At 34.8% G+C, this 13,292-nt stretch overlaps 1 protein-coding gene across 1 annotated transcript; it reads left to right on the top strand.

The window, feature by feature from the left end:
* The first annotated feature begins 8,958 nt into the window (after nt 1–8,958).
* On the top strand, nt 8,959–12,526 carry LOC132176080 (large ribosomal subunit protein eL13z-like). Its single transcript, XM_059588202.1, has 5 exons — nt 8,959–9,059; nt 10,624–10,739; nt 10,868–11,001; nt 11,859–12,017; nt 12,112–12,526. Exons 2-5 carry the CDS (start codon nt 10,631–10,633, stop codon nt 12,331–12,333), a joined length of 624 nt encoding a protein of 207 aa, XP_059444185.1. The 5' UTR covers nt 8,959–9,059; nt 10,624–10,630; the 3' UTR covers nt 12,334–12,526.
* The last annotated feature ends 766 nt before the right edge of the window (nt 12,527–13,292 follow it).

Raw genomic sequence — 13,292 nt, 5'->3', positions numbered from 1 at the left:
GGAATTTTCCCTTGTTATTTCTTATTTAATTGAATTAGTTTTTTTATATATCTAGTTCTTCTTTATCTTTTTGAATTTGTTATAGTCCTATGAAAAAATGTTACAGCCCTTGTGTGGTGACCGAACATTGGTAACTTCTTGAAAAATTTGGGAATTTGACCAAGCTGGCAACTTAATAGGATTTGGTTCGGGTGGTCGTAAAAGTTTTATAACAATTGCCCACAAAATCCATTCATATCACTTGTCATCATACTTCTGTGGTGGATTGTACAGTTGATTACGAATATCAATGAAACTCGAGTTATCCATTTCGTTTCCTTTTGCTCTATAAAGGATGACAGTCGATTTGATGACAGTGTGTCGAATGACTTGGTACACTTTCGCTACCTGATAGCTTTTTTAATCAAAGCCACTTTGTATATTGAGCTTTCTAAGATTCCGGAAGACTTCTTTTAATTCTATTCTCACCAAGTTTTTTTCAATCCTAATGATAGGGTTAATTTTATTAACGCAATAGTTCATTTACGAAATCAACTCAGAGACATCAGCATCATCTTTGATAATAACTTCAATCTGCCCAATCCATAATACAACCTACATCAGGGCTAGTATGAAAAGATGAGAGTGAATCCAAGCTGAAACTACCTCCTTGTTTCAGAAACAAAATCTGCTACTAAATATGCCAATCCCAATATTACCTCCCTTCCAACCTTCTTAAGGAACATATATAATCACTTTCATAACTATAAGACAGATCAGTATAGGGAGGATACGCATGCCCCTCGTGAATCCTGCAAAAAATATCTTAATTGTTTTTTCTCAGGTATATGTTCGAAAATGTTGGATGCCATAGTGAGAAATTTTGAAAATTCATTTCAAGATTTTGGAACTAAGTTTTTTATAACCCTAGAGGATGTGACACGAGGCTTTTATTCCAAAAGCTACAATCCAAGCACTTTTATTTGGTAATGAATTCTTGCATAATCCTTCTTTGCTATTTTCTTTCAAATTTCAAGCTCAAAGTTTCAAATTATTTTAGTCCTAATATTATTGTTTTGTAGCGGTGTTTCTCAATGTAGCACTTATGGTCGAAGGTTTTATGAAATTTCAAATGAAGTCTCTATGATGACAAGCTGTTGAGGTGTCGTTTTGATGGATTTCAAAATGGACTGTTTGTTATGTGTTGTGCTTAAACGTTTATTCCAACATTTTGTTTTCTTTATACAATGTCGCCAGGTTTAAGAATAGTAAGACTTAATTTAGATGGTCAATTGTTGTAACAACAGATATCCTCTTTTTTTATTTTGTTATTTGGGTTAAATACACTTTAGCCCCCAAATTTTGAGCCCCTTTTCAATTTGACCTTTAATGTCTCAATTTTTACAATGCACCACACCAAAATGAAAAAAAAAATTCAATGGACCATCCATTAACCATTTATATTCTCTTTAACGCAAAAAAATGGAAAATACTAAATTGCCCTTCAATTTTATTTTTTATTTTTAAAAAAACTCACAAATTTGTAAAAAAAAAATTAAAAATTTAAAAATTTAAAAAAAAAAATTAATTAATTGGGGTGGCTGTAGCCCCCCCTTTGGCCATTTGGGCACCCCACACCTTTTTTCTTTTTTTGGTTGTTTTGACTTGGTGGCATTTTTTAAATTTGTTAAAATACATGAGGACAATTTTAGAAATTTAAGAGAAAAAAATACACCTGCCTGACATGTGACCAAATTTCAGTTAAATTGGACAGAAATTGTTAACGGCTAGCAACCCCCAAATTTTTTTTTTTTAATTTTCGTTTGACTTTGGGGCATTTTTGGAATTTGTTAAAATACATGGGACAATTTTGAAATTTAGGACAAAAAAAATACACGTGTTTCGCATGTGACCAAATTTAAGTAAAATTGGACGAAAATTGTTAACGATGGCCAAATGGGGGTGGCCAACATCTTCTTTTTTTAAAAAAAAAAAAATTTTGGTTTGACTTGGGGGCATTTTTGGAATTTGTTAAAATAAATGGTGACAAATTTGGAAATTTAAGACAAAAAAAAAAAAAAAAAAATGCACGTTCGTGGCACATGACAAATTTTCAGTCAAATTGGACGGAAATTATTAACGGATGGCCACATTGACAAATTTTGAAACTTTGATGTGCTGCATTGTAAATATTGAAACATTAGAGGTCAAATTGAAAATTGGCTCAAACTTGGGGGGGTAAAGCATAATTTTCCCTTGTTATTGATTTTTTAATCAAATTAGTTTTTTTTAGGGTAAATGTATAATAAATCTCTGAGTCAACCATCCAAAATTTAAATCTCCTTAAGTTTTTTTTTTTTGAAAATTTTGTCCCTAGGTCAATTGAAATGACAATAAATTCCTGCCATTAAAATTTTTTAACAGACGTTAGGATAACTCAAAACGCATCATTTTACCAGATTAAAATATTAATTTTTTATTAATTTAATTTAAAAAATTAAATCTAAATTTTTTTTTTTAAAAAAAAATTGAAGCCCCTATGGGGTGGGGTGGTCGTGAGCAACCTCAAACCCCCCATGGGTGGCGCCACCCCTTGGGTGGAGGGGTGGCTGCTTGGACCGCGAGCCACCCCGTGGGGTGGCCGGACCACCCAAGCCCCCATGGGGTGGTGCTTGAGCCACCCATGGGTGGAGAATGGCCTCGCGGGCTTTTAAAACCCAGGGGGGGTGGCCGCAAGGCACCCAAGGGGTGGGCATACCACCCATGGGGTGGCTTGCGGCCACCTCATAGGGGTTGGGTGGTGGCCAAGGGTGGCGCGCCACCCCTGACCACCCTTCATTTTGTTTTTAGATTTAATTTTTTTAATTAAATTAATAAAAAATTAATATTTTAATCGGGTAAAATGGTGCGTTTTGAGTTGCCCTAACGTCTGTTAAAAAATTTTAACGGAAATGATTTTATTGTCATTTCAATTAACCCAGTGACTAAATTTTCGAAAAAAAAAAAACTTAGCGAGATTTAAATTTTGGAGGGTTGACTCAAGGATTTATTATACATTTACCATTTTTTTTTATATATCTAGTTCTTCTTTTTCTTTTTGAATTTTTTATAGAGCTATGAAGAATGGATCTAGTTCTTGCATGGTGATCGAACATTTGTAACTTCTTGTAAAATTTGGGAGTTTGACCACGCTGGCAACTTAATAGGATTTGGTTCGGGTGGCCGTAAAAGTTTTAGAACAATTGCCAACAAAATCCGTTCATATCACTTGTCGTCATACTTCTGTGGTGAATTGTACAGTCGATTACGAATATCAATGACACTCGAGTTGCGCATTTCTTTTCCTTTTGCTCCAGTAAAGGATGACTGTCGATTTGATGTCGGTGTGTCGAATGACTTAGTACACTTTCGCTACCTGGTAGCTTTTTTAATCAAAGCCACTTTGTATAGTGAGCTTTCTAAGCTTCCGGAAGACTTCTTTTATTTGTTTTCTAAAAATTTTACATGACGTCTCTTAGTGCCAAATAGAAAAGAGGCGGCCTTCTTCTATGAGGCTTTTTACCTAGTTTTTTTTTCAATCCGAATGATAAGGTTAATTTTATTCATGTAGCAGTTCATTTATGAAATCAACCCAGAGACATCGGCATCATCTTTGATAATAACTTCAATCTGCCCAATCCATAATATGACCTACATGGTTGGTATGAAAAGATGAGAGTTAATCCTAGCTGAAACTACTTACTTGTTTTAGAAACAAAATTTGGTACTAAGTATGCCAATCCCAATATTAACTCCCTTCCAACCTTCTTAAGTAACATATATAATCACTTTCATTACTATAAGAATGATGAGCATAGGAAGGATACGCATTGCCCTTGTGAATCCTGCGAAAAAGATCTTAATTGTTTTTTCCCAGGTATATGTTCAAAAATCTTGGATGCCATAGTGAGAAATTTTGATAATTCATTCAAGATTTTGGAACTAAGTTTTTTATGACCCTAGAGCATGCGACATGGGGCTTTCATTCCGAAAGCAACAATCCAAGCGCATTTGTTTTGTAATGAATTCCTGCATAATATCATTCTTTGCTATTTTCTTTTAAATTTCAAGCACAGAGTTTTAAACTATTTTAGTCCTGATATTGTTGTTTTGTAGCGGTGTTTCTCAATGTTGCACTGATGGTGGATAGTTTTATGAAATTTTAGATGAAGTCTCTATGCTAACAGGCTGTTGAGGTTCTGTTTTGATGGATTTCAAAATGGACCGTTTGTTTTGTGTTTTGCTTAAACGTTTGTTCCAACGTTTTGTTTTCTTTATACAATGTTGCCAGGCTTAAGAATAGTAAAACTTAATCTAGATGGTCAATTGTTGTAACAACATATATCCTATTAATTGTTTTTACAACAATGAAGCGGAATCCTCTTTTTTTATTTTGTTATTTGGGTATACACTTTAGCCTCCAAATTTTGAGTCGTTTTTCAATTTGACCTCCAATGTCTTAATTTTTACAATGCACCGCACCAAAGTGAAAAAAAAAAAAAAAAAAAAAAAATTCAATGCCCCATCCGTTAACCATTTCTATTTTCTCTAACGTAAATAATGGAAAATACTAAATTGCCCTTACAAGTTTATTTTTTATTTTTTAAAAATTCACAAATTTAAAAAAAAAAAAAAAATTTGGGGTGGCTACCTTTGGCCATTTGGGCACCCCACATACTTTTTATTTTTTTTTAACTTGGGGGCATTTTTGAAATTTGTTAAAAATACATGGGGACAATTTTTGGGAATTTAAGAGAAAAAAAAATACACCTACCTGACACGTTACCAAATTTCAGTCAAATTGGATGGAAGTTGTTAACGGCTAGACACCCCCAATTTTTTATTTATTTATTTCTTCTATTTTTTTTATTTTGGTTTGACTTTGGGGCATTTTTTAAATTTGTTAAAATACATGGGGACAATTTTAGAAATTTAAGACAAAAAAATACACGTGTTTCACATGTGACCAAATTTAAGTCAAATTGGATGGAAATTGTTTAAGGATGGCCAAAAGGGGTGGCCAACATTTTTTTTTTTTTTTTTTTTTTGGTTTGACTTGGGGGCATTTTTGGAATTTGTTAAAATACATGGGGCAAAATTTGGAAATTTAAGACAAAAAAAACGCATGCACCTGGCACGTGACAAATTTTCAGTCACATTGGACAAAAATTGTTAACGGATGGGCCACATTGACAAATTTTGAAACTTTGATGTGTTGCATTGTAAAAATTGAAACATTAGAGGTCAAATTGAAAATTAGCTCAAACTTTGGGTGGTAAAGTGTAATTTTCTCTTGTTATTTGTTATTTAATCAAATTAGTTTATATATATATATATAAGAAGAACTATATATATATATATAGTTCTTCTTTTTCTTTTTGAATTTTTTATATATCTATGAAGAGATAGTTCAATCAGCTGAGACCACGCCTAATAAAGTGGAAGTCACTAGTTCGAATTTTCCTCCCCCTCTTATGTGGACATGTAAAAAAAATAAATAAATAAAAATAAAAAGGGTCAGTGTAGGAAGGATACACATGCCTTTCGTGAATCCTACGAAAAAGATCTTAACTGTTTTTTCCAGGGATATGTTAGAAAATCTTGGATGCCATAATGAGAAATTTTGATATTTCATTTCAAGATTTCAGAACTAAGTTTTTTATGAACCTAGAGGATGCGACACGAGTCTTTCATCCCGAAAGCTACATCCCAAGCGCTTTTGTTTGGTAATGACTTCCTCCATAATCCTTCTTTGCTATTTTCTTTCAAATTTTAAGGTCAAAATTTCAAATTTTTTTTAGTCTTGATATTGTTGTTTTGTAGTGGTGTTTCTCAATGTAGCACTTATGGTGACTGGTTTTATGAAATTTCAGATGAAGTCTTTATGATGACGGGCTGTTGAGGTTCTGTTTTGATGGATTTTAAAATGGACTGTGTTGTTTTGTGTCGTGCTTAAACATTTGTTCCAACGTTTTGGATTAGATTAATATACATTAATCCTATGCTACAAATATAGGATACAACCTAGTAGTAGTAGCCAAAGAGATAGGGCGGGTATAACGTAGCACTGCACAATGCTATGGCAGATTTTTCCTACCACTTTTGCTGTTGTCATTTTTCCTATTCCAATGACATCTTTTACTGCCTTGTTTACAATTACATGCTGGTTGTCTGAATAAATACACCCCTTTTGATACATGCGTGTAAATGAATTGCGAATGATTCACTTTGTCTATGTGTTGGTTTACAACTATTTTAATTACTTTAAATTTAGCACACTGCCCTCACTCACATTACTAGTTATGATTTTTTTTTTCCTGTCTTTGTTTTATATATTTTTCAACTCTATGTAGTCTCCGTTTTGAATTAATTACAATGTTTCTTGGCATAACATTTATGCTTTTGGACCCATTACTATATAGCCCACTCTTGGATTCTTGTGATTTTTACTATTGCATTTCTATTATTGTGATTTTTCTTCAATTCAAAATCAAGTGGAAGTTTGTTGCCTTTTTATGTCCACTATGACATTACATACATGATCATATTTGTTGCTATAGAAAACCATTTGTTTGTTGTCTTCTCCATCGAGTTTAGGAATTATAACAAATGAAACTCGGTTGTTAACTATATGCAAAGAAGTTATTGATCAAATCTTTTTTGTTAACTTCCAATTTAGTTTAGCTCACCTTGTCTGCGTAGAATTGCAAATATGTTTTTACTTTTTGTCTCCTAAATTTATCTATCATTTCACAATTTTGCCTATCCCTGTTGGGATATAAGATTTTCCTGTAAAGTTGCAACTTTTTTGGATGGATCACCATTTCTTTATTGCCAGTTTTCCCTAAGGTTGCAACTCCTTTGTAGGAAGCAAATGCCACCCATTATTTTGCTACAAAAACTCTGATGTAATTGGGAATATAGACTAGCGGGTAGGGAAACAGTGTGATGCAGACAGTGGATTAGCGTGGAACCAGCGCGTGTGACGCATGAAACTCACACGTAGAGAGAGTGACCGGCAAATGGCGAGACAGTTTGGCGCATGGCGGAATCTTTTGAACTTGTTTCTTCACATATTTTCCAATTTTGAGTTATAAGACCTCTACAATTTTCATCACGTACAAAAACAACCTCAACAAGCGTTTAGTGTATTGTTGAAACAAAAAGAAACACCAAAAAGCATGCTTAAACCGAGAAAAAAAAAAACTAGGCACCAAAAGTATAAAAAGACAACAGAAAGATAATTATAGAGAATAAATTTGTATTTATGATGTATGTTCAATTGTACAATAGAATGACCTATTTATATAGTTGAATAAGGCACTAAAATAAAGGAAATACAATAATTGCAAGGGTTAAATACTATTTCAATACGTGTGGTTTGCACCAAAATCAAATAGCCACATGAGTTCTCAAAAATATCGCAAATGGTATATGTGGTAAGCCAATAAACACACTTGGTACCTCTGTTAAGATTATGTTAAGTTTTTTATCGGAATGCCACGTCACCCTTACACGTGGGTGCCACGTGGTGTGGTACGTGAGTTTTTGGGTGCCACATCATATGTTATTTTATTTTTTTAAAATAAAAAAAAAATGAAAAACCGAAAAAACATATTTTATTTAAAACAAAAAACTAAAAAAAAAAAAAAAAAAAACACTGGGGTGGCCGAACCACCCCCATGGCCCTGAACCACCCCCAAACAGCCGCTATGGGGATGGCCGAACCACCCCTTTAGGCCAAGGGGGTGGTTCGGCCACCCCTTTGGGCCAAACCCTCAATTTTATTTATTTATTTTTTTTAGGGTTTGGCCCAAGGGGGTGGTTCGGGAGGTGGGCGAAGCACCTCCATGGCCACGGTCAAACCCTCAATTTTATTATTATTATTTTTTTTTTTTGGGGGTTTGGCTCAAGGGGGTGGCCGAATCACCCCCAGGCCAAACGGGGTGGCCGGCCACCCCCTATGAGGTGGCTCGGCTATCCAAGCGTTTTTTTTTTTTTTTTAATAAAATATATTTTTTTTGGTTTTTTGTTTTTGTTTTTAAATAAAATATGACGTGGCAACCAAAACCTAGGTACCACGCCACATGGAGCCCACGTTTAAGGATGATGTGGCATTCCATTAAAAAACTTAACAAAATCTTGACAGAGGTATCAAGTGGGTTTATTGGCTCACCACATGTACCATTTGAGATATTTTTTAAAGCCCCGGTGGCTATTTGATTTTGATGCAAATCATAGGTCCTGGAATAGCATTTAACCCTAATTACAAAATCAGCATATTTACAATAATGAATACGGTATCAAATATTGACATAATATATGTAGAGAATATTTTCGTAATATATTAAGAATATTACAAGAATATTTTGTCACATAAATATTACATAAACATAATAACACTTCTTTTGCAATCAAGTCTCTTCCCAAATTTTTTTTCAATAATGCACTATCTATTTTTCATAGTACACTTCCCAAACTCTATCATCAACTTCTTTTTTTTTTTGGGGGGGGCAAGGTGTCTTATTACTTGACTATCCACTACTATTGCATTTTTCTTGGTTCCAATCTCATTTATTGGAAAACCAAGAAACAAGCTACAGTTTCCCAATCTTCTGCTGAAGCCAAATATTAAGCCATGGCTACTTTAACATGTGAGCTTTAATGGTTAAAATATTTGTTGTTTAATCTTGGTATTTCTCACTTTTCTTCAATCACAATACTTTGTCACAAGACTCTCATGGGCCCCCTTCAAAAAAAACAAAAGAGTCTCATGGGCCAAGCCACTTGGCCCATTCACCACTGAGCCGGGGTCTCCTTTTGGGCGGCTTCATCGCGTCCGGGCTTTATCGGCCGCATTTGAATCTAGGGTTTTTAAAGCACACAATTTCAAGTATCGCCAATTTGGTCCAATAGTTGATCTAATCTGAGCCGTTCAATTTAAGATATCTGAGCGTGGCACATCCTTTAAAACCCTACCTCAAAAGTCCTCCAGGACTATTGCCTCCGTCGCCGCGTTGCAGAGGTCTCAACGAGTTCAGGTAAATTCTTTTGCCATTTGATTTTCTCTTGGTCGTTGGATATGCGAGCCATGTGATGAGATATTTCTTTTTGGGTTAATCTAAACTTATGGCCTGTTTGTTTGCCAAGAAAGCTGAGAAAATGAAGAGAATGAGATTTCAATATTGAATTATGAAATCTCTTTGTTTCTGGGTCATGCAAAATCCAAGATACAGAACGTTTTCTTTTATTTTCGTGCTTTTTCTCCGGCACCAAATGGATTATTGGTATGATTTTCACTACCACGCTTGAGGTTACCCGTGGGACTGGTTATATGTTTTCATATTTGAAGTTACAGAGACGTTGATCTAATTACACTGATGTGTGCAATGGTTTGTGTAACTGTGGTATAATGACTTCTAGGTCTATTCGTGCCTGAAAATGTAGTTGTCTGCTCAGCTATTTAGATTTTAGATATTAAAATAAAATAGAATTGGGATAGTTGACTAGATTGCTATTATTGTTGTAGCGGCATATGTTATCATTGTACCACAGTGAATGATAATTTAAGAAATGCTTCTTTTAATTATTCTGCAAGTCCTTGCAGTAAAAAATGAGTGGTTGATTCGAATTTTGATGTGGTCACCTACAAATTAGCTTCTGCATTAATATTTATTGAAGCTTTATTAAATTCTAGTATTGCAATATCTGGAAATCCCCAAAGTTTTGGCGTAATACATTTTCCAAAGTTTTGGCCTTTCATAGTCACTTCCCTCTAAGAATGCTGCAAGAACCTCTTTTAGTTCCGCCTACCAAATTGGACCTCAGAAAAGCCATGGTAGGGGACGAGTTGATTCGGTTGGGTGAGAGACTGAGAGAAACGATTTTTGTTTGCTAATAGGAAGCCGCGGTTTTCATTCTACATAACAAATGTTTTACAATGAGCTGCATTTTTTGATTGCATGAAATATCAGAAAATGCAGAAAAAAAAAAAAATATTATGGAAAGTGTTTTACGCTGAACCAAACACAACCCAAGATCTAGTGATCAAGTAAGCTTATTTCTCATTGTGACTTGCTGGGTAGAGATCCAAGATTATGTGTGAGATTTGGGAGATTAGTGTGGGTTAGTTTAGGATTTGAGTTTTTTAATGGCCTGGAGTATGCCCTTAATTACTTGGAATGGTGGGAGATAGGAAATGACATATTTTCTTTATGGTCCAAGTTTTAGTATTCCAAATGAATTACAAAAGTGAAAATTGCTGTGTAAATCAACCGGATCTCCTGCTGAAGTCTATTTGTTATTTGAACGTCAAATGCATAATTAAAGCATTTTGGAAGAGAAGCATTTCCCTTTATTAAGTTTGGGGGAAAGCATTTTGGTGTTATTTGCTGAAAAAAGGATTTAATTTTTGGTCTATTCACCACCTTAAAAATGTCCTTTACATCCATTGCAATTTGAAAGCTGTGTTCTAAAATTGATGTCCTGTTTTCATTAAGAAGTTGGAGCCATTTTGCTTTCTATACACTGACCTTTGCATTATAGATCATGTACACTTGATGCCTGATGGTTTTAAACAAGTCTTTTGCTTCCTACTGATTGCAGGTAGGCCATGGTGAAGCATAATAATGTTATTCCTAATGGGCACTTTAAAAAGGGTTGGCAGAACTATGTCAAAACATGGTTCAATCAACCAGCGCGCAAGACACGGAGACGGAATGGTAATAATATGTTCTAAAAAGAGTTCATTGTTTTCCCTTGATGGCTTTCTTTACCATTATTCTTTATTTTGTTGTTTGTATTGCTTCTTAAATTGTTTTTTTGAGACGTGGAATGTTTCAATCTCCAGCTCGGCAAAAGAAGGCTGTGAAGATTTTTCCTAGGCCTACATCTGGACGTCTGAGACCTATTGTTCATGGACAAACTTTGAAGTACAATATGAAGGTTAGAGCTGGCAGAGGATTTTCTCTCGAAGAACTGAAGGTGAGACTTTTTTTTTCATGCCAGTTGTGCTTTAAAGTGGTAATTGGTTCAGCAATACAGAAACTGATGTTATAACAATGTGTGTATCAGTTTCTAGTTAAAGAAGGATTTTTATTTTTTATTTTTTTGTGGTTTTAAAAATGGTTTAGGATCCATTACTTTTGTCGCTGTAATCGTGTTTTGTATCACTGTATAAATATACATTGAGAAAAGTATGTGCTCTTTCAACAGTTCTATACCCTTTTTTATGTTAGTTTTCATTTCCCTTCTGAAACAAGTATACATACCTGCAATTTTGCACACATACAGCATTTTCTAATTAGAAAATCTGCACTCTCCCAACAGTTTTGTAACCTTCTTTTTGTCTTGATCTCTTCTTTCTCTGCTAGGACAAATATAGAACTAAAATTCTGCACCTGCAGATTGCACAAGTAATCTGATCAGTAATTGGTTCTTGCGGTTTAAGCCTTCTCTCTTTCTTTTATTTCCATATTTTCAGATCTATGGTAATGTGTGTTCATTAAGATAGTTGAGCGTTGTTATTTGTATTATCTGACCAGTTGCATTGCCAGAAGGTTTCTTTCTTGGGCTCATTAATGTCTGGTTTAGTATTTGTGCATTTCTCGTAAAAATGATGCTACATTTGTTTGATTTTGCTTCCCCAGAAGATAAAGAAATAGTGACTAAGCCTTTATATTTCATTGGACATCTTAACCTGCAAGATGATTGAAGCAACCAATGCAACTCACGTGATATCCATTCTGCTGTTTCTACTTTTTTATTTTCTTCATTTGAGCAATGTAATGTGTTAGTCCTCTTTTTTGGTTCTTAATGTAATACCCCTAAGAGCATTTCAGGCTGCTGCTATACCCAAAAAACTTGCTCCAACAATTGGCATTGCTGTTGATCATCGCCGCAGAAACCGTTCCTTGGAAAGTCTCCAAGCTAATGTCCAGAGGCTTAAGACATACAAGGCCAAGCTAGTTATTTTCCCAAGGCATGCTCGGAAATTGAAGGTAAAGACAATCAGTTAATATGTTTTAAAAGTGCAATTTTTTCCTGCTGTTTTCTGTGTTCCAAAATCTTATTCGACCATAAACTATGTTGCAGGCTGGCGATTCTAGTCCTGAGGAACTTGCAAGTGCCACACAAGTTCAAGGTGCTTACATGCCCATTGTGAGGGAGAAGCCAACCGTTGAGCTTGTGAAGGTCACAGATGAGATGAGGACATTTAAGGCTTATGACAAGTTACGTATTGAGCGTACGAACAAGCGTCATGTTGGTGCCCGGATGAAGAAGGCTGCTGAGGCTGAGAAAGAGGAGAAGAAATAGTGAGAAGAGTCCATTTAATCAGTCTGCTGATTGAAGATCTTGAAATTTTTGTTCAGAATCTAGCAACTAAAAAGTGTTATGTGATCCATTACTTCAGACACTCTAGTTTTAATATTTGGAATCTGCCTGCTGTTGTTTCAACCCTTTCTTGAAATATTTCTTCGATTTATATACTTGATATCTTCTTCATTGTGATTATAATGTTGGGCTGCATGACATCCATCTGCTGACATCTATTTCTGGGTTTTGCAAATTTAGGCACTTTTTTATGCCTTTGGTTAGTGTGGTGCCTCGTACGCCTTAGATTTTTGATTGCTTGAGTTCTGTTGATTAAACCGATCGTATCCTGTATTCTTAAAGTCCCATTGCGTTGCTGAATAATCATACGATAATCCAGCCTCTTTAGAGCTTTATACTGTTACTACCTGTTTTTGATTTGTTAGTCTTCATATATATGGACTTTTTTTTTTTTTTTTTTGACATGTCCACACGTGAGAGGGGAGGGAGATTCGAACTAGTGATTTTTGCTTCATTAGACGTGGTTCTAGTCGATTGAGTTACTTCTTCAAGACTATAAATATGAACTTAAAGCTAAGTTGTATTTAAATAGTCAAAAAATGACGAGCAATAAATGGTGCCCAAATGACTTGAATCTGGACCTGCAATTCTAGCCCAATATTTTGTAGAGTTACTAAAACGACAAGGTTCGGCAATTTTTAATGGATCATAAATTGCTGGCAATTTTGAATAGTAATTTTTCAAATGCTATGGTTGGCGATGGTTCAGCAGCCAGCAGTTATGGTTGCAGGTGCAGCAAGAGAGAGGTTTGAAGGTGGGTGCAATAAATTACAGACAACAATAGTAATGTTAAGATGGTGAGGGTTGTTCCGGGAAGGAATAGGAGGTGGTTGATATTGAGAATTGAATGTTGATGGTGGCGGCCCAAGTAATTTTAGAAA

This window comes from Corylus avellana, chromosome ca3 (genome assembly GCF_901000735.1).
Source record: "Corylus avellana chromosome ca3, CavTom2PMs-1.0".
Taxonomy (NCBI): domain Eukaryota; kingdom Viridiplantae; phylum Streptophyta; class Magnoliopsida; order Fagales; family Betulaceae; genus Corylus; species Corylus avellana.
The sequence above is the reverse complement of the archived record's forward strand: the minus strand, read 5'-3'. Positions and strand labels throughout refer to the sequence as shown.

Bases quoted from the DNA above. Each gene is read 5' to 3' on its own strand.
- LOC132176080 (XM_059588202.1), top strand. From the start codon at position 10,631: ATGGTGAAGCATAATAATGTTATTCCTAATGGGCACTTTAAAAAGGGT. The intron at 10,740-10,867 runs GTAATAATATGT...TTCAATCTCCAG, and splicing joins CAAGACACGGAGACGGAATG to CTCGGCAAAAGAAGGCTGTG. The intron at 11,002-11,858 runs GTGAGACTTTTT...AGAGCATTTCAG, and splicing joins TTTCTCTCGAAGAACTGAAG to GCTGCTGCTATACCCAAAAA.